The 26,879-nt window shown below is 34.5% G+C and overlaps 1 protein-coding gene and 1 long non-coding RNA gene across 7 annotated transcripts in view; one reads left to right on the top strand and one right to left on the bottom strand.

Annotated features, from left to right (window-relative positions):
* Window positions 1-26,879, top strand: part of LOC128697777 (uncharacterized) — a 111,934-nt gene that overhangs the window by 21,422 nt on the left and 63,633 nt on the right. Inside the window, 1 exon segment of the mRNA XM_070099482.1 lies at window positions 454-595. Coding sequence (XP_069955583.1) covers window positions 454-595 — 142 coding nt within the window.
* Window positions 7,008-26,879, bottom strand: part of LOC128697775 (uncharacterized) — a 65,972-nt gene continuing 46,100 nt past the window's right edge. For 2 of the 6 annotated variants that reach the window (XR_011393931.1, XR_011393933.1), the window contains exons 2-7: window positions 10,965-11,836; window positions 9,713-10,352; window positions 9,129-9,220; window positions 8,808-8,925; window positions 8,218-8,308; window positions 7,008-7,440 (exon numbers count right to left, since the gene is read on the bottom strand). This is a non-coding gene — a long non-coding RNA (uncharacterized lncRNA). Of the gene's footprint in view, window positions 7,441-8,217; window positions 8,309-8,785; window positions 8,926-9,128; window positions 9,221-9,712; window positions 10,353-10,964; window positions 11,837-26,879 lie in introns of all 6 variants that reach the window. The other 4 variants (XR_011393935.1, XR_011393932.1, XR_011393934.1 and 1 more) reach the window with 4 other exon arrangements.

The following is a 26,879-nucleotide window of genomic DNA, read 5'->3' as shown; positions in this document are numbered from 1 at the left end:
TACAGTGGTTTTCAATTTTAACTATTGTTCATTTATTCAGACTTACTACAATAAATATATTCATCACTTACTTTAAGGTAAAGATGAAAATATTTGAAGGTAAGTAATGTATGTATTTTATATGTATTTTTTTTAGGCTTAATTTTATTGATCACTTAATATATGATAGTATGGATATATTGTCAAGATTTTATATGCATTTAAATTAAAAAAAAAAAAAAGGACTGTTTGATTTTACAGGTATTTTTGCTTTACAGCGGTAGCCTGGAACCTAACCTCATATATACGTGGGGCTCTCTGGTACTTGACAGTGTGAATGTCTATCCAAACCATAACTCCTCCATGTATGCTTTGAAACTCAAATTTTGAGTTTTTGCTCTTGTTGAAAAATTACTTGACTGTATAATGTTAATTATAGATGTTGTAGTTTGTAAGATTTCATATTTTTTTCAGACAAGTTCGTACACGAGCGTATGGAAGGCAACAGAGAAAACGAGGCATCTTCATTTTTCTCGGTAACTGTTGCACTTTCCACAGTGTCAAGCAGGCAGCCAGCCAGCCACCTTTTAGGGGTATTTGTCAAGGTTGGGAAGAGGTGAGAAGAAACTAGAAATATCAAGTCATTTTTTTTGTATTTCTACAGGTAGTAAGCACTCTGACGTTAGAAGTTTGGTACATATTTTTAATACGACTTCTCGTCACTTAATGACTGAGTAACGGCAAAGTCAAGGTCACAAGACCCTATCGGTCAATGATTTATCTTCAATTGAGGAATTCCTCACTGACACTTGAAAAGTGTCACTGCTCAAAATTGAAACATTCAGTTTTATATTTGCCGGGAAATTCCTCTCGATCTATTTTTATTGACGGTAATACAGTGCAAAATAGGTCGATGATTTACTTGCAAGATATTCCAGGAGACGCGCACACAGCCTTGTGTGTGAAAATAATTTGTTTGAGAAAATTTTACTTTTTGAGTTTTTGCATAGAGTAAGAGTGATTTTATATAGCTCACACTTGCATCACTGGAGTGATTTCATTTCAATTAATGTAAAAGAGGAAAATTGAATCTGCAAACGAGCAAATCCATGTACTGGCAAGGTCACGGAATGGATTAAAGTCTGAGTAAGAGGTTCCATCGTAGTGTCACGCAGAGGAAGGAAGAGGGGTCGTCGAGTCGATTTGGACGATAAGACAGGATGGAACCAAACGGGATAACTGCGAGGGTGTATAAATCTTTAGTGGAGGAAAGGCAGGGGAGGGGTTATTATTAGGAAAGGTTAGGAGGAGGTTATGAGAAGGGATTTAGACATTGAGTGAGTGTTAGATAGGAGTGAGTGGAGATAAGTGGTTTTTGTGATGTGAAATGAGTTTGAGAGTAAGGAAGGTAACATTTAGAAAGAGACTGGGAAACTTTTTATGTTGAATTTTTTCTGGTGGTGAGATATATGTACTGTACTTACTTACATTGTGAAGGAGGAAGATTGTGGATATTGCAGTTTTGAATTGTGTAGTATGAGTGTGCATCTGATAAGACAGTGATGGAGTGAGTAATAATAGTGAAATTATTTATTAATTTAGGTTTTTAGACACTGTAAGTATAAGAGAAATGATTAATGTGTAATGAAATTGGTTTTAGCACATTATAATTGATATATATAAACATGACGGTTGTACATTTTTACCTTAATGCTTAGTGCAACAGGTTTAAATCAAGGAATAAATGTTTACAGAGTTGAAGTTGTAAGGAACAGCACCTGGTACGAGGCCGTTAAAAAATGTAGTACACACAGACAGCGGCCCTGACTGGGAATCTGCTGGCAGTCATTGATGTCACAGCGAAAGGACATTAAGTGAGGACCTAATGTACTTTGTTATTTTTTTATACATTATTTTTTAGAGATGATTAAGTTTTGAGGGGAAATAATTGACAAATTCATACTTTGAACATTTTATGAATAATTTGCAATATTGACAATGACTGACTGACAGTTGATGGGGTTTATTCATTATAAATGGAAATAGAGAATAATTCCAATTTTTTTCAATTTCAGTATAAAGTTGGCAAAGATTGGAGACAAGATTTGTACTACTCAATGCAATGTCATCATCGTAAGGTATACACAACTTGTTGAATGTGTATATATATATGACTGGCAGGTGGAAAGAGTGTTTTTATAAATAGTGTCATGAAAAGTTAAGTGATTATTCTGCAACTCATAATGTATGTTTGAAGATGCCAGTGTCTGCCATCTTAAAACGTGTGAAGGAAAGAACATGAGCGTACTCACGTAGGTTAGTTTTACCGTTCATGTTGCAGTTGTACTAGTAATAAACACTGCTCGAGTAAGAGAAGTGAGGAGCAGCAATGCTGGAGGAAATGTACTCGAGTCCTAAAATCCAGGATTAAGAGTACTGTAGTTGTATGATTCTGGACTAATAATATTGAGTCTTAGGACCCAGGAGTAATACTAGTTGAATAGTAGATCCCAGAACTCAGAGGGGAAAACATTTTCATAAATAGTTTATTAAGTGAATATAAATAATTTAGTCTTTTAATCCTAAGATAGATAGAAGTGAAACAAACAACAGAATAAGATAAGGTTTGTATTTCATCCTGTGAGACCTTGGTTATACCTCTTATTCCCAGGCTGTGTATGAGTATAGGTTTAGGTTTTCTTGTTTACATATTAGGCATATCCATGGGGAAGTGGAATAAGAATCTTTCTTCCGTAAGCCATGTGTTGTAAAAGTCAATTAAAATGTCGGGAACAATGGGCTAGTAACCCCCTTTTCCTTTAAAGATTACTAAAAAGAGTGGGAAAGTCTGAATGTGTGTATGTTATGAATGAGAAGAAGCTGGATGTCCTGGCTTTAAGTGAAACAAAGCTGAAGGGGGTGGGAGAATTTCAATGGAGAGGAATAAATGCGATTAGATCAGGGGGTTCAAATAGAGTTAGAGCTAAAGGAGTAGTAGCAATAATGTTGAAGGATAAGCTATGGCAGGAAAAGAGGGACTACAAATGAAAAGTGGGTTATAGTAAGAGTGTATGCACCTGGAGAAGAGAGAAGTGTAGAGGAGAGAGATTTTGGGAAATGTTGAGTGAATGCGTGGGGAGTTTTGAATCAAGTGTGAGAGTAATGGTGGTTGGGGATTTCAATGCTAAAGTGGGTAAAAATGTTATGGAGGGAGTAGTAGGTAAATTTGGGGTGCCAGGGGTAAATGTAAATGGGAAGCCTTTAATTGAGCTATGTGTAGAAAGAGATTTGGTAATAAGTAATACATATTTTATGAAAAAGAGGATAAATAAATATACAAGGTATGATGTAGCACGTAATGAAAGTTAGATTATGTATTGGTGGATAAAAGGTTGATGGGTAGGCTCCAGGATGTACATGTTTTATAGAGGGGCAACTGATATATCGGATCATTATTTAGTTGTAGCTACAGTTAGAGTAAGAGGTAGATGGGAAAAGAGGAAGGTGGCAACAACAAGTAAGAGGGAGGTGAAAGTTCGGGTGAGATATAAGCGACTATTGACAGAAAGGTGGGCTAGTGCAAAGATGAGTAGTGGGGGGGTTGAAGAGGGTTGGAATAGTTTTAAAAATGCAGTATTAGAATGTGGGGCAGAAGTTTGTGGTTATAGGAGGGTGGGGGCAGGAGGAAAGAGGAGTGATTGGTGGAATGATGAAGTAAAGGGTGTGATAAAAGAGAAAAAGGTAGCTTATGAGAGGTTTTTACAAAGCAGAAGTGTTATAAGAAGAGCAGAGTATATGGAGAGTAAAAGAAAGGTAAAGAGAGTGGTGAGAGAGTGCAAAAGGAGAGCAGATGAAACAGTGGGAGAGGCACTGTCAAGAAATTTGAATGAAAATAAGAAAAAATTTTGGATTGAGTTAAACAAGTTAAGAAAGCCTAGGGAAAGTATGGATTTGTCAGTTGAAAACAGAGTAGGGGAGTTAGTAGATGGGGAGAATATTTTGAGGAACTTTGAAATGTTAAGGAAGAAAGGGAGGCGGTAATTTCATGCACTGGCCAGGGAGGTATACCGTTCCGGAGAGGGGAGTGTGATTACATAAATGGGAATTGACACAGCTGTCCTGTCTAAGGGGCAGAAAAATCGGAGTGTGGAAATTAGGATAAGGTGTGGAGTTTATTAGTCAGAAGGGTTGTTGAGGTGGTTTGGTCATTTAGAGAGAGAATGGATCAAACTAGAATGACAGGGGGGGAAGAAAGAGGGGGTAAACGAGGTTTTGTGCATAAGGGGGTGGGGGGGGGCTTGGACTTTTGAGTCCTGGAAAATGGGGAAGTAATATATAATAAAACTTGTTAGTGCCGGACTATTTACTGAAATGACATGTTAAGAATATGATTGATTTTGAATATATATATATATTTTTAAATGTGAAATGAGAAAATGTTGAAAAATAGGAAGAAATTATGAAATTGAAAGTTCACGATTGCAAACAATTGACAAGACGGGTGGGGGGCCACAATTGGGTTTCAGAGCTATAAAAAAGTTGCAAGTAATGCATCAAAAACAGCACAGGGGGGGGGGGGCTCCTTGATGTGATGAAGAGGCTTTGGGGGCTAAGGAATTTTGTTGGCTAATTTACCCACCAATCTCTCTCTCTCTACCTTGGACTTTTTTGTAGCATTTACTTTCTTGAAAGAAAAATTCCTTTTGTAAACTGAATTTGTTGGGTTTGGAGGAGCTGAGAGGAGGGAGGGAGAGGAGTTTTAACATTGTTTGGACAACTTCTGGGGAGGAATATCAGTTATTAACAAAACATTTTTGTAGAATGACAAGATTTTCATGGGGACAGGGTTCGGCATAATAAAACTATATAAAATACCTATGAATATTCCAACAATCAATAAAAAATACTATTTTCAATTAAAATGTATATCAATCTTTTATTTTCTTTATCTCTTTACAATAAATTTCTTTAATTATGTTTGTTAGTTAATTTTTAAGACAGCATAAAAAGTGCCTTTGCCATGCTGCTCTACTAATTTGTGTAACCTCTCTATGTTTAAATTACTATTAAAAAAAAAATTTGTCTGACAAGTGCTATAAATAGTTCCAGTATCACTGACACCTAATTAGTAAAGTCAAATTTGAAATATGCAAGTACACATGGCCTCTTTCTTTATATGATAATGCTCAAATTTATGAAATACTTGCCATGGTCTCTTATGTCAATACAAATTCATAGTTGATTTTTTCCAATTATGTGTAAAGTAGATCTACATTTTTTTTTTTATTTGCTTCATTAGTGCTTATATTTTCCTTGAAACTAAATTGCAAGTGGTGGAGTATGTTTTGTGTAAATCTCGCGTATAGTATCACCACCTTTATGTATTGGTTTAACCCTTGCCATCTTTAATAATTTAAGGAAGGTATTAATTTCTAGGGACTTGTATACTATGCAAAAGGACATGTGCCACACTCTCTTGCACGATAATGGTGGGATATGAGATAGATTCCCTAAGTGACCTTATAATCTCAAGGCTATTAAAGACGTATTCTTGGTATTCAGGTTGTTGAATAGGAGTGTGATGACCTTACTAGTTAACAACAATTTGCTTTGATTATTTTATGGTTAGCAGTCAAATGGATTAATTTTACATATGCCGTGTGAATTTGAAGAATAATTGCAATATGGGTGCACATTACATTTGAAAATATTATTTCAGGTAATTTAGGAGGTATGACAGTATCTAAGGTGGTGGGGATATAATTGCAAATTTCAGTTTTATATCCTTAGAGATGAAACAATGCCAAGTGTATACAAGGGTCTAATTGGAAAATGTATATAAATTGATGTAACAAGTATTTTTCAATAGGGCATTATTAGCACTATGAGAAGTGGAGATTTTTGTTTAATGAGATTACTTGCATAATACTTTATCAAACAATACAAGTCGTGACAATATTATTATAATAAAAAAGAAGCGCTAAGCCACAAGGACTATATAGCGCAGTGGTGACAATAGAACTTGTGATTAGAGGATCACAAAACTTCAAAATGTCATGTTAACCATGCTCTGAAATTGAGATTGTCATAATTTTTATGCCCATCTTGTTGTACAACTATTAACTAAACAAAGACAAAACTCAATTTAAGCCACCCCCCCCCCCCCCCCACCAAATAAACTTTTCACACCAACTTTACTTCTTTTTCAGTGTTAGAAAAAATGAATTTAGATGTAGTATCCAATTTAATTAGGAAGGTCTTTACCTATAGTACAGACAAAAAAATTTATTTCAGTTTCACTTTATCTGTTTTTTAGGGGGATAAACTTTTCCACATTTTTCATTACGAACATGTTTAGTTATGTGACGCATTCTCTGTTAGATAAATTTTTTTTTTTTTCGTTGGTAAAAAATCATTAATCACTGCTTGCTTCATTGTCAAACTGACTTGCAAACATTTCTTATGAAGATATTTAAAATTATCAAATTTATTTGTTCCACATGTGGTCTTATTAATTCATTAACATTTCTGGTTTCTATATTCACACATTACCATTTCTCATTTTATTTAAATGTAAATAATTATTCATTTTCATATATTTTCATTATTACTAATTTCATTGACTATTACAATCCTTGCCCTATTCTATTCAAATCAGGATATAAATATTTTCCTTTAAACCAATAATTACATACTTGTACAAAAATCAATCTCAAACATTTCTGTAAAATATTAATTAGCTAACTAAGTAAATATTATTCAAATAACATTTCATATCTTATTTTCCTCAAAAAATAATAACTTTCAATCATTACATTATTTTTTCACAAACTTTCAATAAGGGATAAAATATTACAATTTTATTATAATTAACAAACCCTATATAAACTCAAAAAATATATTCATATTCCTGATTGGCTATTCATTTATAAAATTTAATCTATGCTCAAGTTCCCACAATTAAAACTGAATACTTACAAATTCCCCTTCATTATAATAACTTTATTGGTATCATATTTCACAAACAATGTTACTAACCATTTCACAGCGACAAATCAACCCATCCAGAGTACATGAATACCCGGTATTTCCAAAACGCAAGTCTCCACATAATGCCTCAAACACTACAAACATATACAAAACTCCCACATTATATATACACATGCAGTCATATTAACAATGAAAAGTCTGGGATGCAACCTTCATTGTTAAATGTACGTTTGTAGACATTAGTGAAAACTTGGTCTGGACACCAGCAGTATCTTCACTCTTTCAGTGAAGAAAGTCATTATGGCTTTTACAATGCTCATTCAATAATTCACCAAAACCTATTACACCTAATTTGCATTTAATAATTAATTAACTATCTTAAAATATTAAACATCACATTAACTCACTCCATATAAAACCTCTACATCACATATTGATCAATGCAACCTCCGCAAACACGCTTCCAACAACCTACGAAAAAATAATAAATTTTAGTAAACTTTACATTTTGAAATTTTTAAATATACATTTCTCCATAATAAATTTGTTTTAACTAATATTAAAAACATAATCAATTCTAACATTTCACATAACATATTCAAACTTTCATCAATATTTCATCTATTTATTAAACTAATTTGTTAATATTGATTTTTAAGATTAATGTAAAATTTTTCAACATCATAAAATATCTTTCAAATAATTCACTGTGATTCATTCTTAACATATCTTTACTACAATGTTTAACACTCAACATACTGCTTATTTAAACTACAATTAATGCTAGGCATAAAAGCCTCTTCAGCATCTTACAAACTTCTATCATCTTCAAATTAATAAGTACATTTACTTAGTGTTTATTTCTTAAACTAACCATAAGCACAGCCAGGATTCAACCCACAGTTATAGTCTCAAAACTCCAGCCCGTCGCATTACCCGATAACGACGTGTTGACAGCAATCCAGAGACTTCACTTACACTTCATCACGGCCACACTACTTGGACATTACTCTTTAAAAACTTACATTTGTCATCATTGTCATGCCTCTTCTAACCTTCCTATGGTGTACATATATACCTAGTTGAATGAATCTTATTGTGGCTACTTGGTCTAGTGGCTAACAACACAATGCAGTTTTGAGACTATGAAAGCACCTTCAATCCCAGCCAGGCATATGGTTTGTTTGAAATCTTGTCATTACAATTTCTTGAGTCCACTTAAATATAAATTACTAAACAATACTTAACTTTTCATTATTAGCTGCTCATATTCCCACCCTCTGCTAAATATTACTACCAATCAACCACCATACTAAGCTCTCATCCTCCATCAATCAATCTGAAATAAAAATAAATAAATATTAAATACTTATTAATAGTCAAAAATATTTCAATAAAACACCTCAATAATTTATTAAAATACATTACCAACATTTAACTCTAAAAATTAATACCCATCATCTTTCTTAAACATTGAAATTAAAATTTTTAATAAATAATAATCACACTACATATATACCCACCATTATCTCCAAATCAATTAATTATTTCCACTCCACAACTATTAATACCTCAAATCAAACAAATGTATACATAACTCCCACATTACATATACATTTGATCAAAAATTAATAATGATAAGTCGGGGATAAGACCATCATTATTTATTCTGTTTCAATCCTAAATATAAAAAAAGTTACTTTACTTTCTTACTTCTTCTAAAATTATCTTCCTCTCAATAACAATATTCTCCCTACATATACCCTTTAAGGCTACTCAATAAACAACTTACATAAATATAAAAATATTACTCAACTTATAAAAAAACATATACATACAGTAGCCTTCACTCAGTCTTCCCGCTAATATATCAGCACATTCCATCACTACACAACTCCAACTCCATCATTGATTCACTCATAATCAATAAACCACTAATAAAGCACCTTCACAAATCTGAAATAAAAAAATAAAATATTTATTACCAAACATATCAACAAATAACAATTTTCAACATGTAAAAACAATTATACACTTTTCAATATTAATTCCTTGTATTCGCTCCTTCTCCCATTCACTCAACTGCTAACTCTTCACAACCTACATAAACCTATCAATAAAAAAATTAATTATTAAAATCAAAATAAATGTTAACACACCTTTCAATAATAATTCCTTATACTCACTGCCTCTCCCAAATTCAATCAGTCAGCCAGATAGTAATCAAAACTCAGCCACAACCTCTACCAACCTGAAAAATAAAACATATCCACTAATAAACAACATAGACTATAAAAACAATTAGTCTATAAAATAAAAAAATATTATTAATTTCACATTTCTCTCATCAAATCCCTCAATTTTCATATATAAAATCCAATACACATTAAGACCTCAAACACCACAAATGTATACACAATTCCCAAATTACATATACACTTGTTCAAAAATTATAAATAACTCTACGATCCAACCCTCATTATTTACTCCTTGTTTCAAGCCTTAATACATCAAAAACTACATTTCTTGATCCTCAAACAAAATTTTTCTAAAAATCAATATTCTTCTCCATACATAATTTCAACTAATCTCTTCATTAAAACTTAAAAAATAATATAACTCACTCAATCTTCCCACTAAAATCTCAAACAAATATCTAAAAGATTAAATTTATTGTGTTATACAATTAAAACAATATTTCTTCAAACATTGTCAATTCAAAAATTAACAATAAAATACATACCAAATACATAAGAAGTAGTATAACCACCAATCCACACTTGCTGCCTCGCCTAAAATCCATCAACCGCTCAGTAAATAAACCACATACATTCTTCATCACCTGAAATAAACTAAATTTCTTATTAAACATATCAAATATAAATTAATATATTCTCACATCAAACCTACTTATAATCATTATCTATTTTATTGTTATTAATCAAATTTAATAAAACAATAAATTAAAATTTTTCAAAAATATATACATAACCACCATTATACAACTATAAACAAAAAACTATATTACACATATTAACACCTAAAATGTATAAAAAAACTCACATATTATACATACACTTCTTCAAAAATAAAACAATGACAAGTCTAGGATGCAACCTTCATTATTTAGTCAATGTTTAAACCCTTAATACACTCAAAATTTACTTTACTTACTTTCTTGCTCCTCAACCCATAATTATCTTCACCCCCCCCAGAACACCATTCTCCCTATATACCTGTAATGCTCCTAAATAAATAATTTACATATACGTAAAAATAACATTACTTATCTTAACATGAATCACCATCATCAACATCCCATATTTGTTTCCTCTGATAAAGTCCGTCATTCACTCACACTCCGCCATAAATTCATCATAAACCTAAAAAAAATTTAAAATCTCTTAATAAATATATCAAATAAAATTAACACACATTTATAACAACTATTATTACACACCTTTCCACAAGAATTCATTACACTCATCGCCGCTTCCAAACTCAATCACAAATAAAATAAAACACTTCAAATACATTGACATTTCTCTCAATAAAAATTTTCTTGTCGATATATAAATATTATCTATTTTAGTCCAATCATCTTAAATACTACTACAATCATTTTGGTATTTATTTATTAATTTTTTTCAAATTATATACATACCCGACATTACATCAAAAACAAAATAACAACTATTACTACTCTTCCTCCTCTCAAAGTATTAAGACCTCAAATACCACAAATATATACATAACTCCCACATTATATATACACTTGTTCAAAAACTAATAATGACAAATCTAGGATATGACCTTCATTATTTTGTCTGTGTTTCAAGCCTTAATACACAAAAATTACTTTTTATCTCAATTAAAAAATTATCTTCACCCCCACAACACCATTCTCCCTATATACTTTTAACGTTCTTAAAAAATTTTAACAAATAAATAAAATATTACTTATCTTAATACACGGCACCAGCAGTCACCCACACTTCCTTCCTATAACAAACTCCATCAATCACAATCGGTCACTAATTCATCACCAACCTGTAAAACAGTACAAAAATATTTCAAATATATAAATTTCTCACAAATATTTCCTATTGCATAAAAAATTATTATCTATTGCAGTGCTATCACCTTTCTTAAACACTAGAATCATTTCTGTTTGTTAATATTTTTTAAAACTATATAAACACCAAACATTACATCTGAAAAAATAACTACTACTACTACTACTACTACTACTACTACTCTCCAAACATTAACACCTTAAAAACCACAAACATATACACAACTCCTAAATTACATATATACATTTGCTCCAAAATTAATAAAAACAAGTCTGGGATACAAACTTCATTGTTTATTTTCTTTCAAGCCTTAATACAATAAACATTTACTTCGTCATTCATAAAAAAATTTCTTCACCATAAAATAAACCTTGCCCCTACAAACCTTTAACACTCTCCAATAAATTATTTACCAATACTAAAATAAATATTACTCATCTTAAACACACAAATAGACAACCATCCCTCACTCTTCGCGGTAAAATACCTTAACAACCTGAAATAAAATAAATTTCATTTTAACATTTTGAAACATTTAAAACAGTATCACTTACAATATTAATAAAATACACATACCACATAAATACCATTCCACAATAGCCATCTCTGCCAAAATCCCCCACTCACTCAGCCATCCATACTCTACTATCAACTCGCTTCACAAAACTAAAAAACGAAAATAAACGACTTAATAAACATCTCTCTATATATATATTAAACACTTCAATCAATTAATTTACAAAAACATCAAACATTACTCATCTTAATACACCTCCAAAACTTTCATCAACCTGTAATAAACAAAACATGAATAAAAAAACTTCAATTTTTTTTTCAAATTTTTGACAATTATACTCAAATTATATGAACAAAAAAATTATTATATTTCAAATTAATACAAAAATATTCAATACAAATGATAATGGCATCCACTTTAATTGGCAAGTACTTCAAACTTCACAAATAATAAATATAATGAGCATTAATAAATTGTCAACATACAAAATCAATTTGGTCTTAATGATGACTGCACTTCACTGCATAATTACCTTCAACATACCACTCATTCCCATCCTAATCAAATTACTTACTTTGCATTATTTTAATAACACGACATTCTCATATAAACATATAAAATATCCTTTTTCTATCAAATAGACAGGCAAACTACATCTCCAATCCATGACCACTTCTGGGTCACTAACTCACTCAATCACTCAGTCAGTCAGTCAGTCAGTCAGTCAGTCAGTCAGTCAGTCAGTCAGTCACTGACTCAGACACTTAATCAGAAATAACTTCAGTATTGTCTGATAATGACAATAACCTCATCTTAATATTGGAAATAATGACATTAACATGCAAAACAACTAAAACTTCTTGTCCAACTACAAACCAAAAAAAAAAAATATTTACATACGCCTAAAAAACAACCATCAAATTCATACGTAATAGCACCACCTTCCAAATAAATTAATTACCCAATTAATGCATGTCTACAGTAATTCATATAATTGCTGACTAGACAAATAATTCACAAAACTTGCAATCCCATTCATTAATAAATAAAACAACATATTTATGTAAATAATCCCTTCATCTCCCTAAAGATACGATTATTCTAGTAGTCAATTCCATTAACACACTACTTAAAATATACACGTATGCGTATTTCTACAAAACAATACATCACTCAATCTACCTGAATTATTAAAATTAAAAAAAAAAATTTATTAACTTTGATATTACACACACACACACCTCAGAGATATCTGAAATAATATTCTAAATACAATAATTAACATTTTAAAATCAATCAATTCCTCAATAAAAAAACAAAATATTAATAGACACAAATGACTGACTTCCTCCCTCAATGTCTACTATAAAATAATATAAATCTAAAAAATAAAAAAAATTTATGAATTAACATTAATTGCAAGTTCACCTAATATAAATAATACAACAAACACCTACTTCAACCTCAAATAAAAAAACTTTTAGAATGAGACAAATCGTTATAAAATATTCCACACTTACAGTATAAACACCAAGATTGATTCATTACCTATGTATCTCTCAAATTTAATTTCTTCTTACACATGATACAACATTATAAACATCAAACACAGATTCAACTTCCCTACACTTTTGATAAAGTCGTGATAAACTCATTTTCCATATCATTTATAGGCACCTAAACCTTGATTGATACACAATACTGCACTAATCTGTTATAGGATGAAATTCATAACTCATTTACACATCAAAATCAAATATTTTCCAATTTACAAAAATTAAAACTATCACACGATACAAACAAATTTTACTAAAAAAATAATTTGATTTATACTCTTAACAATTGTTTTTTCAAATATTCTAATAACAAATAACTAGAGGAAATAATCAGATTAACTTGCTTCTCTCCAACAAAAAAAAAAATATCACAAATTCATATTCTTAACATTAATTAATCATGACCTACATACAATTGATCACAAACCATAACATTTCTTTCAATGTATTATGAAATTACCAAAATAACTAAAATAATTCAATCAAATCTCCCTCAATCCCACATTTTCACTTCATCCACCTCATGTGACTCAAAAATTACCTACATACGTTAATTTACCATGTCCTGAATACGGGTCAAATACATACATACATACATACATACATACATACATACATACATATACATAAATACACACGTCATCTCATTTGCCAATATCATTTTTTTCAAACCATACTTCTACCTGCACAGATAATTTTTATTCACGGTTGCAAAATTAAATTAAATACAATCGATCCCAAATCCATAAACAATTTCAAATATCTCATTAGTTAAACAAATTAATACATTTATATCTATTATTTATTATTATCACATTGGCCAATTCCCACAAACGAATGGTGGCTCAAACAAAATAAAAACTAAACATCATTCACTCCATCACTGTCTTGCCAGAAGGGTCCTCTACAATACAGTTCTTAAACTGAAATATTAACACTCCTCCTTCAGAGTGCTGCCACTGTACTTCCCATCTCCACGACTCAACTCCAACCTGTCAGTCACTTTCCCTAAACCCCTTCATAAAGGTTACTTTGCTCACACTTCAATAGCACAACAACTATTAAAAACCATTTGTCTCCATTCACTCCTATCAAACACACTCACGCATGCCTGTTAAAAATACAAGCACCTCACACCCACAACCTCCTTTACCCCCTCCCAACCTTTCCTAGGCCAACACTGACCAATACACTCTTCAAATCACTCTGTTTGGCTCCATTCTCACTACACTTCCAAACCACCTCAATAACCCTTCCTCAACTCTCTGCATAAAAATTTTAGTAATCCCACACCTACTCCTAACTTCCAAACTACAAATTCTCTGCATTATATTCACACCACACATTGCCCTCAGAAATGACATCTCCACTAACTCCACCCTTCTCCTTGCTCAAACATTCATCACAACCATATAAGACCATTGGTAAAATTATACTCTCATAAATTCCCCTCTTTGCCTCCAAAGATAAAATTCTTTGCCTCCACACACTCCTAAGTGCACCACTCACCCTTTTTCCGCTCAAATTCTACGATTCACCTCATCTTTCATAGACATATCCACTGACACATCCACTCCAAAATATCTGAATACACTCACCTCCTCCATACTCTCTCCCTCCAATCTCATATCCAATCTTTCATCACCTAATCTTTTTGTTATCCTCATAACCTTACTCTTTCCTATATTCACTTTTAATTTTCTTCTTTGGCACACCCTACCAAATTCATCCACCAATCTCTGCAACTTCTCTTCAGATTCTCCCAAGAGCACACACTCATCACCAAAGAGTAACTGTGACAACTCTCACTTTAGGTGTGATTCTTTATCTTTTAACTCCACACATCTTGCAAACACCCTCACATTTACTTCTCTTACAACCTCATCTATAAATATATTAAATAACCACATTGACATCACATATCCTTGTCTAAGGCCTACTTTTACTGGGAAATAATTTCCCTCTTCCCTACATATTCTAACTCAAGCCTCACTATCCTCATAAAAACTCTGCACTGCTTCAAATAACGTACCTCCTACACCATACACCTGAAACATCTGCCACATTGCCCCCCTATCCACCCTGTCATACGCCTTTTCCAAATCAATAAATGCCACAAACATCTCTTTAGCCTTATCTAAATACTATTCACTTATATTTTTCATTGTAAACACCTGGTCCACACAACCCCTACCTTTCCTAAAACCTCCTTGTTCATCTGCTATCCTATTCTCCATCTTGATCTTAATTCTTTCAATAATAACTACCATACACTAACAGGTATACTCAACAGACTTATCCCCCTATAATTTTTGTACTATTTTGTCCCCTTTGCCTTTATACAAAGAAATTATGCATGCTCTCTGCAAATCCATAGGTATCTTACCACCTTCCATACATTTATTAAATAATTGCACCAACCACTCCAAAACTATATCCCCACATGCTTTTAACATTTCTATCTTTACCCCATCAATCCCACCTGCCTTACCCCCTTTCATTTTACCTACTGCCTCATAACTAGCTCTTCCTCACTCCTACAACATGTTATTCCTCCTTGCCCTATACATGAAATCACACCTTGCCTATCCTCATCAACATTTAATTATTCCTCAGAATATTCCCTCCATCTTCCCAGTAGTACCTCTAATTGAACATTTAATAACTCTCCTCTCCTATTTTTAACTAATAAATCCATTTGTTCTCTAGGCTTTCTTAACTTGTTAATCTCACTCCAAAACTTTTTCTTATTTTCAAAACAATTTATTGGTAACATCTCACCCACTCTTATTTGCTCTATTTTTACTTTGCTTCACCACTCTCTTAACCTCTCTTTTTCTCCATATACTCTTCCCTCCTTCCATCACTTCTACTTGGTAAAAATTTCCCATATGCTAACTTTATCTCCCTTATTACTATTTACATTATCATTCCACCAATCTCTCCTCTTCCCTCCCACACCTACTTTCCTGTAACCACAAACTTCTGCTGAAAACTAACACTACATTTTTAAACCTACTCCATACCTCTTCGACCCCATTGCCTATGCTCTCATTAGCCCATCTATCCTCCAATAGCCGTTTATATCTTAACTGCCTCCTCTTTTACTTTATAAAGCTTCACCTCTCTTCCCTGATGCTTCTATTCTCCTTGTATCCCAACTACCTTTTACTCTCACTGTAGCTATAACTAGAAACTCATCTGATATATCTGTGGCCCCACTATAAACATGTACATCCTCAAGTCTACTCAACAATCTTTTATCTACCAATACATAACCTAAAACTATTGTTATTTCACACTACATCATATCTTGTATAATTATTTATCCTTTTTTTCTTAAAATATATATTACCTATAACTAAACCACTTTCTATACAAAGTTCAATCAAAGGGCTCCCATTACCATTTACACCTGCCACCCCAAACCTACCTACCTACCATACCCTCTCTAAAACTTTCTCCTACTGTAGCATTCAGATCCCCTACCATAATTACTCTCAATTGGTTCAGAACTTCCTATACATTCACTTAACATCTCCCAAAATCTCTCTCTCTTTCTCCACATGCATACACGTTCATAATGACCCACTTTTCGTAGCGAACCTTTACTTTAATCCACATAAATCTTGAATTTACACATTCATATTCTTTCTTCTTCCATAACTGATCCTTTAATATTACTGCTACCCTTTCCTTTGCTCTAACTCTCTCAGATACTCTAAATTTAATCCAATTTATTTCCTACCCACCCCCTTCAGCTTTTTTTCGCTTTGGCCCAGGACATCCAACTTCTTTTCATTCATAACATCAGTAATCGTCTCTTTCTTGTCATCAATACTATATTAACACACATTCAACCATCCCACTTTTATAAAGTTTTTCTTCTCTTTTTTTAGTAAATATCTACAGGAGAAAGGGTTACTAGCTCATTGCTCCCAGCATTTTAGTCGCCTCATACGACACGCATGGCTTACAGAAAAAAAGATTCTTTTCCACTACCACATGGTCAATATAAGAAATAAAGAAGAATAAGAGGTATTTAGAAAAAGGAAAAAAACCTAGATGTATGTGCATCTCTTAAGTGTGACCAAAGTGTAAGAGTAAAAAAGATATCCCTGTTATCTAAAGTGTTTATTTGAAACTCTCAGGACAAATGACACTGAATAATAAACTCACACATAGAACTAAAATAAAAATTCATAATTATGTATATGTATGTATGTCATGTCAAATAGGCAAAACTTGTGATCTTGGCTTAAATAGTAACACTCATCTTGCCATATAGGACAAGTGAAAATTTGTATGCAATAATCTCGCCAAAATCATTCTCAACCTAACAAAAATATTAAATTTAAATGTGTTGATTTACTATTAAATTATTGTAAATAAATATAAAACATATTTACTTGGCTTAGGATAAAAGAAATTGTTCTTGTTATAATAAGGTTAAATAAGTTTTCTAAGATTCTTTGGGTGCAAAATTTAATTTTCTTTACATTAAAATTAATGAAAAAATATATCTTTAAACGTAAAAAACACAATTTTAAACAAAACTTTTTTAAAGTAGTTCTTCCTAATTGACCAGTTTTACATATTCAGCACGACATATATATGTATATATTTATATATATATATATATGTATGTATACATTTATAATACATATATATATATATATATATATATATATATATATATATACACATATACACATATATACACATATATACATACATATATATATAAACATACATATACACATTATATATATATATATATATACACATATATATATATACATATAAACATACATATATATACACATATACATATATATATATACACATATATATATATACACACATACACAATCAAAGGAGGGAATGGACACTTAAATGTATTCAAGTAAACAGATAAACAAAATATTACAAAAACAAAAAAGGAAATATCACGCTAACATCACAAGGTATTCAAACAAACACTAACAAAAATTATTGCTTTCAAATATACATATAAAACTAACATTACCAAAAACATACACAAGCCCAGTTAACAATAAGAACCGCTCACATCACTAACACTGATAAAAAAATTCCTAAACCTACTAATTCTCAATTTTAACAAAACAAATTAATACCCATATTCATGAAATAACATATGTATAACACAATAATAATAAACTATACAATATTACAATAACCACAGATATAGACCTCATATAAATATACAAAATAATACAAAAATCAACAAACCCTAATCAAATATTTCTTTCCAACGTTCTTCAAAGTATGCAAAAACTAAATTTGCATACCTTTACCTATTCAACATATCAAAAACTGAAAGACTTCCTGACAAATTGAAAATGGAAAATGTAATACCTATTTACAATGCAAGTCACAACTCCTTAACTTCCAATAAACCTCATAAATAAAAGAAATATGACCTCTATAACAACATTTATAAAATCAGTAAATAATGTAAGCATAACAGTATGTATATTACACTATTGGAAACATGTTTTTGGTCATCAACATACTATGTCCTAAAGTCAAATTATGATTGATGCTTATTTGTCTGTTCAATGAACAATGTTATAACTATGTCTAATACGATCATCAGAGTTAAATAGGGTAGGCAGAGGAGGGAGTCCATTGCTCACCTGCACAAAAATATCCTTAATTAATATGTATATTGGACATAAAAATGTGACGAGGCTTAATAAACTGATTTATTCAGTATTTTTTTTTCTTTAAGATAATGGGCATGTATGGCACTGATAACTCCTTTGAATATTAATTTTCACAATTCATATATTACATATCAACTTTTGTACATATGAGAATATGTAATATGCGAGTACATGACTGTATCACATGTAATAGTCTCATGGATAATGGCATCCATAATTATATAAATGGTTTTCAGTTATAGTCATAATAATAATAATAATCTTATATTCTTTTTCCTAAATATCATTTGTCATATTGACAATATGCATCTTATAATAAATGAAATTTTTTATTGTCAACAAGGTACTATGTTCAAGATTTAATTCATTTTCCTTAGTCGTTCCTGCATTCAATGAATAATGGTATGATTTTTTTTTTTTTATATTTTATTTAAAAAACAACATACACATGATACAACCCGACAATTAGCAAATCCAAAACCGTGACAGACAATGTCAGTACACACACAATAAACAAGAAAAAAATTTTAACATATTGATATAACAAAATTCTACCGTAAGAAACCCAACCCGTTTACGGGAAAAAAAAAAACATACAGACTACAAAATAGAACGTCGGAGTCATAAAACATGTAGGAATAAGTCCTATAATCATGTATATATGTATATACATACACATGCACATATACACATACATGTATGCGCACATATGTTCTTACAGAACAGACTGGATTATACTAAAGCAAACAAAAAAAACAAAAATTATCACTAAAAAAAAAAAAAAAAAAATAGACAAACTAAATATATAACATCCTAAATAGAAGTGGCAGACAATGTCAGGTACACACAAAAAACATTGTAACACATTGATATAACAAATTCTACTAAAATAACCAAACCAACCGACTTCCAAACAAACAGTCAGAGTCATTATAAAACATGTAGGAATGAGTCCTACAATCATATATATAGGTATATATATACGCATGCATATACACACATACGTGTATGTGCATTTGTTCGTACAAAACAAACTGGATCATACATAGAAATAAAACTAAATGACTTTTCACCAAATAAAATAAATAAATATTACATCCAATGATAGAACTATACCTAAGACATTGGTTCCCACAAACACACCTACACATAAAAATTAATGTCACCAATTAACACTCAATATATAATATGACCTTCCAGTCAAATGAAGGGTATATATAAACCCCATCAAATACTTTTATATTTTCGTACATAGGTCATTTTGTACCCATTCAATACGATAAAAAAAAAGAGACATATGACAAGGATGAATCTAACATCAGATTCGAATATATAAAACATATCCTCACAATATACATATAAATAGAAACCCCCTATATAAAATGGTTCTTATAACAATAATAGAAAAAACAGATAATCACATACTACTTTTGACTCTGTGATTTTACAAAATTCATAAAGTTCTATATACCCCAGAGCCCCCGACGGCTCCCTGAAAAAATACTTTACCCACATCTACCACCTTGCAAACCAATCAACCTTCCTCATCAGGCTTCCAATCACTCCAAGAGGACACACCACTGAAGAGACCAACCCCTTGCCTCTCACCCCGTCACCAAACGGAGTAGACGTTCAACAGTAAGTTCACAATATCCCTCCGGAAAACTAATTACCCACCTTCCCCCATGTAATTGTTTGTTCCTACAGGCTGTCCTATAAAAACACGCCGCCAACGCTTTTATCCTAATGTTTCCCTCCACCTCCCTCATCCCCAAAGAAACATGCAAGTAATCAACTATTACGTATCTGATAGCCCTCCCCACCTCTTTGGGTACCCCTCCCATATCTAACATTAAAGCCCTGAGGGTTGATATCTGTCCCCCCCCCCAATAAAAACAAAACCCTCTTCAACCACAATCTTACCACCTCCAAAACAAAACAAAAATATACTACATGAAAAGACATTTCAACTTCCCCACAAAAAACGCATCATGCCTCTCTCACAAAACCCATTCGTCTTGGCACCTCTTTCGATGCTAACGTCCCCGTAAGAAATCTATAAACTAATTCCCTCGCTCTTGCCGGTATTCTTAATTTACTAAATTCCACCCGTATCACTCTCCAATCATATGTGGGATACACTGCCATCCCTTGCATTGATTCCTGACAACGACCCACACCCACTGACCGTTTTACCTTGAGTTTTTTAACATTGCGTACCTTTAACATAAACCGCAACGTATCTTCACACTCCACTAACTCCCTGCCACCCCACCATTTGCGGATATGCCCCATCGCCTCCCCCACACGAAGACCCCTTTCCCCCCGCTGCCCGAATATACCTCTGCTTCACATATAGCGCCTTCACCCTAGACCCTAATGCCATCAATCCCAATCCTCCCTGTCTTACCACAGTCATTACCACATCTTTACCCAACCACGCCCTCCCAAAACCCCACACATACCTTAAGGCTCTTCTTTGTAATTCCATAATATCCTGACTTCTTAAGGGGTAAATTTCCGCCACTCCCCACACCTTACTATAAATCAGCGTATTTACCACTGCAACCCTTTGATGCAAGGTTACATCCCCGGCCCTTAGACTCCTGAGCCTACTCAAAGCTCTGTCCATTACCATTTCTGAATTAACCCTCCTGCTCTCCTGTACATCTGCTAAATATGAAATCCCACAAATATTTAGCCTATCTACAGTTATCCATCCAAACTCCTCCCCCAAGGTCCCTCCTACCCAATTGCCTACCTCCAGCAACCGTGATTTCTGCTTATTAACTCTCATCCCAGTAGCATTCCCAAAAATCTCAATTACCCTTCCCACTTTACTTAAATCTTCTATCTCATTAAGTAAAACAATTGTATCATCTACAAAACCAACAATATTCCCATAAAATCCACCTATCTCCCCCATCCTTCCCATCCCACCATCAAGCAGAACATAGAAAGGATTCTGCATACATGCAAAGAGTATTTGGGAGAGTGGACACCCCTGCCTTAAACCCCTCCCCATGCTTATTGAACTACCCAACCTACCATTTACCTGTACTCTCATCGATGCATTCTCATACAATGTCCTCACCCATCCAACCACCCTCCCTCCAAAACCCATTATCACCATACTCTCAAACAAAAAGTCCCTATCCACATAATCATAAGCTTTCTCCCAATCCAGACCTAGAATACCTCCCTTACTAATACCCTCGAGGAAATCCCGAATACGTCCACGACCTACCCACATACTCCTCCCCGGGATACCAAATTGTCCCCCGTGTATCACCGACCCCATGACCTTCAGTCTATTACCCAAAATTTTCGCAAAAACCTTCTCGTCTGCACACGTCAAAGATATTGCTCGGTAAACACTCGACTCTCTTCCCCCCCCTCTTCTTTGGCACCAAAACTATGACACCCGTACTTTGCGATGTGCCCAACTTCCCACTAGTTAACATATGATCCAATAGCCTAACAAAGCACTGCCTAATACACCCTCAATGTGCTCTATAAAAATCATTTGATATACCGTCTATCCCTGGTGTTTTCCCGGTACTCGTCCCGAAAACTGCCTCTTCCACCTCGACCTCACTTGTACCAACCTCCAACCCCCACTCTATCCTGCTCACTTAAAACGCTATGGAACCCCCCTTCAAAAATACCCTCCCAGGAACCCCCTCCCTCCAACTCCATTTCTCCCTAAACCAACTATCGGCATAGAGACTCGTACTTTCCGTATTGGATAGGACTCGACCCACTGGATACCCTCCCACCCCAGGGCTTGTCTCCAATTGTAGAATGGTGGTTACACTCTGTCGGTCCCTAAATTTACGTAAAATAAAACCCAGACGGCTTATCGCCCCACAATACATCCTCTAACCCCGCCCTAACCCTAATTGCATCAAACCTATCATTGTGTATTTCAGCGATCCTGCTCCGCAGACTGTCCATGTCGTCCCTCCTACCACCTCCCCCAACATAACAATCTTGCAACTGTCCCTCCAGATAATTTTGCAACCCAAAACGCCACCTCGCCTCTTCCCGTCCCCTAACCTTAAAAAAATTCGCTATTCCCGATTTTGCCTGCATTTCCCACCAATCTAACAGATCTCTCCCCCTTTCCCTAGCCTCCCAAAAAGACAACCACCAATCACTGAAAAAAGGCCCCTCCTCCTCCTCCTCCTCCTCCTCCTTAAGAAGCCTTACATTTAATTTCCAGTACCCAGAAGAAATACACACCACTCCATCCCACATCAAATCTGCTATTACCGCCCTGTGATCCGAAAACCCCACATCGAAGGATTGCACCCTCACAACATCTATACCCTGCTTAATATAAATTCTGTCCAATCGCGCTTCATATCCCCTACAGACAAACGTGTGCTCCACTAGGTATCCCCCCCTCCCCACCACATCAACAACCCCAATATCTCCCAATACATCCCTCAGCACACTCGGCACACAACCCGCCCCTCTCGGTTCGACATCACGACTCCTAATCACACAATTCCAATCACCACCTATTATTGTTATAGCAGGCAAACCTCTCAAGTGATACAGCAATACCTCTCTGATAAAATCTACTTTACCCTGGTATTGCTAGTTGTTGGCATGTAAACTCCTACAAAACTAGCTCCACTCTCACCCCAGACACCATCCACCCTCATGACCCTCCCACCCCCCCCCCTCTTCCCAGCCGATGACACACAAAGGGCTGGTCTCCTTTATCGCCACTGCTACCCCACCTTTCAATTGCAAACCACTGGCAACATACATCCAATATCCTTTTAACAGCAACACACAACCAGCCCTATGATTATGCTCTTGCAAAAAGCAAATATCTACATCAAACCGCCGTAAAAACCACTCCAACAAAACTTTCTTAACCTCAGTCTTAAGTCCATTGACATTAAGCGTGACACTTCTGAAAATTATACAAGTGGCGGCTTTCCCCTATGCCGCTGGGATTTACTCGCTGAACTTTTCACATTACGTATTCCCTTACCACTCGAGTTATCCTGTGCAGTCGCCTCCCCCTTCCCTCTCCCACTGTGCAACTCAGGCGCACCTCTACAACTACGTGGCATCGGCTCCACAACCACTGCCCGTGACTTCTCCCCCGGCCTCTGCCCCGGGGTAATAACCTCGTCTATCTCTGATGCCGTAGTTCTTTTTCTAGAACTTCCACTTACACACATCTCGCCCTCAGACGAATCCTCCTGGTGTACCTCCACGGCCACCACACGCTCCAGCCTTTTCTTACTCGAGTCTTTCTCCACAATTTCTTGTCCCTCCAGCTCTCCAACTTCACATAAACTGAGGACACCTTCTGCACCGGGCTCATCCCCATCCAAAAAATCCTTGATGACATCTGCCAGTAAACCCTCCCGAGTCGAAGCTTCCTGGACTAAAGACTCATCGGATAACGCCTTCGACTCCCCCGACTCCCCTGGGATAGTGACGCACGTCTCCTCCTCCGCCACCTCCCGGTCGACCTCCTTGCTCCAGAGATCGGGCCTCCGGCCCCCCGAGGCAACGGAGCGAGGCACCAAATCGCAGCACGACTGTTGAATCACAATCGGCATTTCCAGAATTCGAGGAGCCCGCCTCCTAGGAAACTGGGCTGCCATGTGCTCGTAAGAGCTGCACAGACGACATGTTTTTCTCTGACCCGCATAGTACACATAAACCTGTGTTCTACAACCGGTCATTGTTACATAGGATGGTATAGGCCTTGTTAAAGACATTTTAAGGGTGTAAGAACCTTCCGGCATTCCTTCATACAGACCATCCCTCCATACCCCCATGGTTGCAGAATGCACCGTCCCATAACTGCAAAAAAAATCCTGTAGTCCATACGCCGTAGCCTCGAAGGGTACATTCCGTACCTTCACCCACGTCAAGTACTTAGAAACGTCATGTAACACAACATCCATCGCTGAATTCACACTCGTGCGTTGTTCCTGGTGCTGCTCGACAATTCTTGTGTAGAAGCCGGCTCTCGGAAATTTCACAAAGATTCTTGTCAAACCATTAAGAGCGACGCCATATAATTCCTCGTTGGGGATACCGTACGTGTCCCTGATGATGTTAGGGACAAGTACGTTCGTCGTATCTCCACTTAATGTACCACGAACCAGCTCTATGCAGATAGTATTTACTCTCCGTACTGTATGTTCAGCCATTTTGATATCCCAAAATGAGCAGCGCACATCCACACTACTCAATGGTTGTTGATGTACTGTGGTAGCTCGCCTGAAAAACAGCAGAGGGGTGCTGGGCATAACCGCACTCCACCGTAGTCAGGCAGCGAATGAATAATGGTATGATTTGAGATAAAAAATGGGGAGAGGGGACAGAGGTTTGGTGTTGTGAGTGTACTGCTCAAACATTTTCTTATATGTACTTAATTAGTCAATATCATTGATAGAGCATAAGTGAAATTTGTTTTTAATTAGTATTGCTTGCACACTTCTGTTTTGGTATACACGTGTCCCTCAATATTCGCGAGAGTTAGGGGATCACAAGCCTCGCAAATGTTCAAAAACTATGAATGTTTGGTGCCCCATTATATTGTAGGGAAATATAATACAATACTACTTCCTTAACTTTTTCAACCAAATACATGTAAACGTCCTAAGTTGTACTAAATATATACATGTTTGGCTTTAATAACATGTATGTTATTAAATACCATAAACTCCACCAATGCCTTAACTACTGAGAGTCCCTACTACCCTCCCTCCGTGGTGAGTGTTTTGTTTGTTCATTATTTGCTATTTAACTATAGTATAAATAATGTAAACACATTCATGACTGCATATTGGAACAGCTATTTGAACAGGTATTGGACGCTGACATGTGTTTACTCTTGAACACAAAAAATAATCAAACATTTCTGCTACTGCTAATAATAACAATAGTAGTAATAATAATAATAATAATAATAAGATAATTGAAGAAGGAAATTGTACAAAAATAAAATGGAGTGGTTGACATATAGTAAATGTGGCTTTGTTTATGCTGGAGTGAACATTAGTCTCCCTGCTCTTCCAAATATTTCAAAATAATTCAACAGTTGAACAAGTAATAGAGGCAGTGCTATTTATTAACATGTACTATTATTATTTATAACATGCGTATATGTTAATATTAATAACATTTATAATAATAATAAATATTATTCATAATTTACTATTATTATTTATAATATATGTTAGTAAATATCACTGCCTCTACCATTGCAGTCGCACTCACTCTACAAGTATCAAAAAATAAATTCTTGTGAAATGTTTGGAAAAGCAGGGAGACTAATGTTCACTCAAGCATAAATAAACCCACACTGACAATGTATTAACCACTCCCTCATATTTTTGTACATTTTCCTTCTTCAATTATATCATATTATCATTAATTATTATTATTAGTATTATTATTATTACTACTACCGTTATTAGCATTAGTACAAATTTTGATTCTTTGCTGTGTTAAAGAGTAAACACATAAACCATACCCCCGGCCGGGATTGAACCCGCGGTCATAGAGTCTCAAAACTCCAGCCCGTCGCGCTAGCCACTAGACCAGCCAGCCACAATAAGATTCATCCAACTAGGTATATTTCTACACCATAGGAAAGTTAGCACAGGCACCTCTGTGACCACAAATGCAAGTTTTTACAGACGAATCTCCAGCTAGCGTGGCCGTGGCGAACTCTAGCTCAAGTCCCTTCACTGCCGTCAACATGACTTAAGAAATCGTAATGACACGATTGCAAATAAACCATACCCCCGCCCGGGATTGAACCCGCGGTCATAGAGTCTCAAAACTCCAGCCCGTCGCGCTAGCCACTAGACCAGCCAGCCACAATAAGATTCATCCAACTAGTTATATTTCTACACCATAGGAAAGTTAGCACAGGCACCTCTGTGAAGGGGCTTGAGCTAGAGTTCGCCACGGCCACGCTAGCTGGAGATTCGTCTGTAAAAACTTGCATTTGTGGTCACAGAGGTGCCTGTGCTAACTTTCCTATGGTGTAGAAATATACCTAGTTGGATGAATCTTATTG

Source organism: Cherax quadricarinatus, chromosome 68 (assembly GCF_038502225.1).
Source record: "Cherax quadricarinatus isolate ZL_2023a chromosome 68, ASM3850222v1, whole genome shotgun sequence".
Classification (NCBI taxonomy): domain Eukaryota; kingdom Metazoa; phylum Arthropoda; class Malacostraca; order Decapoda; family Parastacidae; genus Cherax; species Cherax quadricarinatus.
This window is presented reverse-complemented; position numbering and strand designations above follow the sequence as displayed.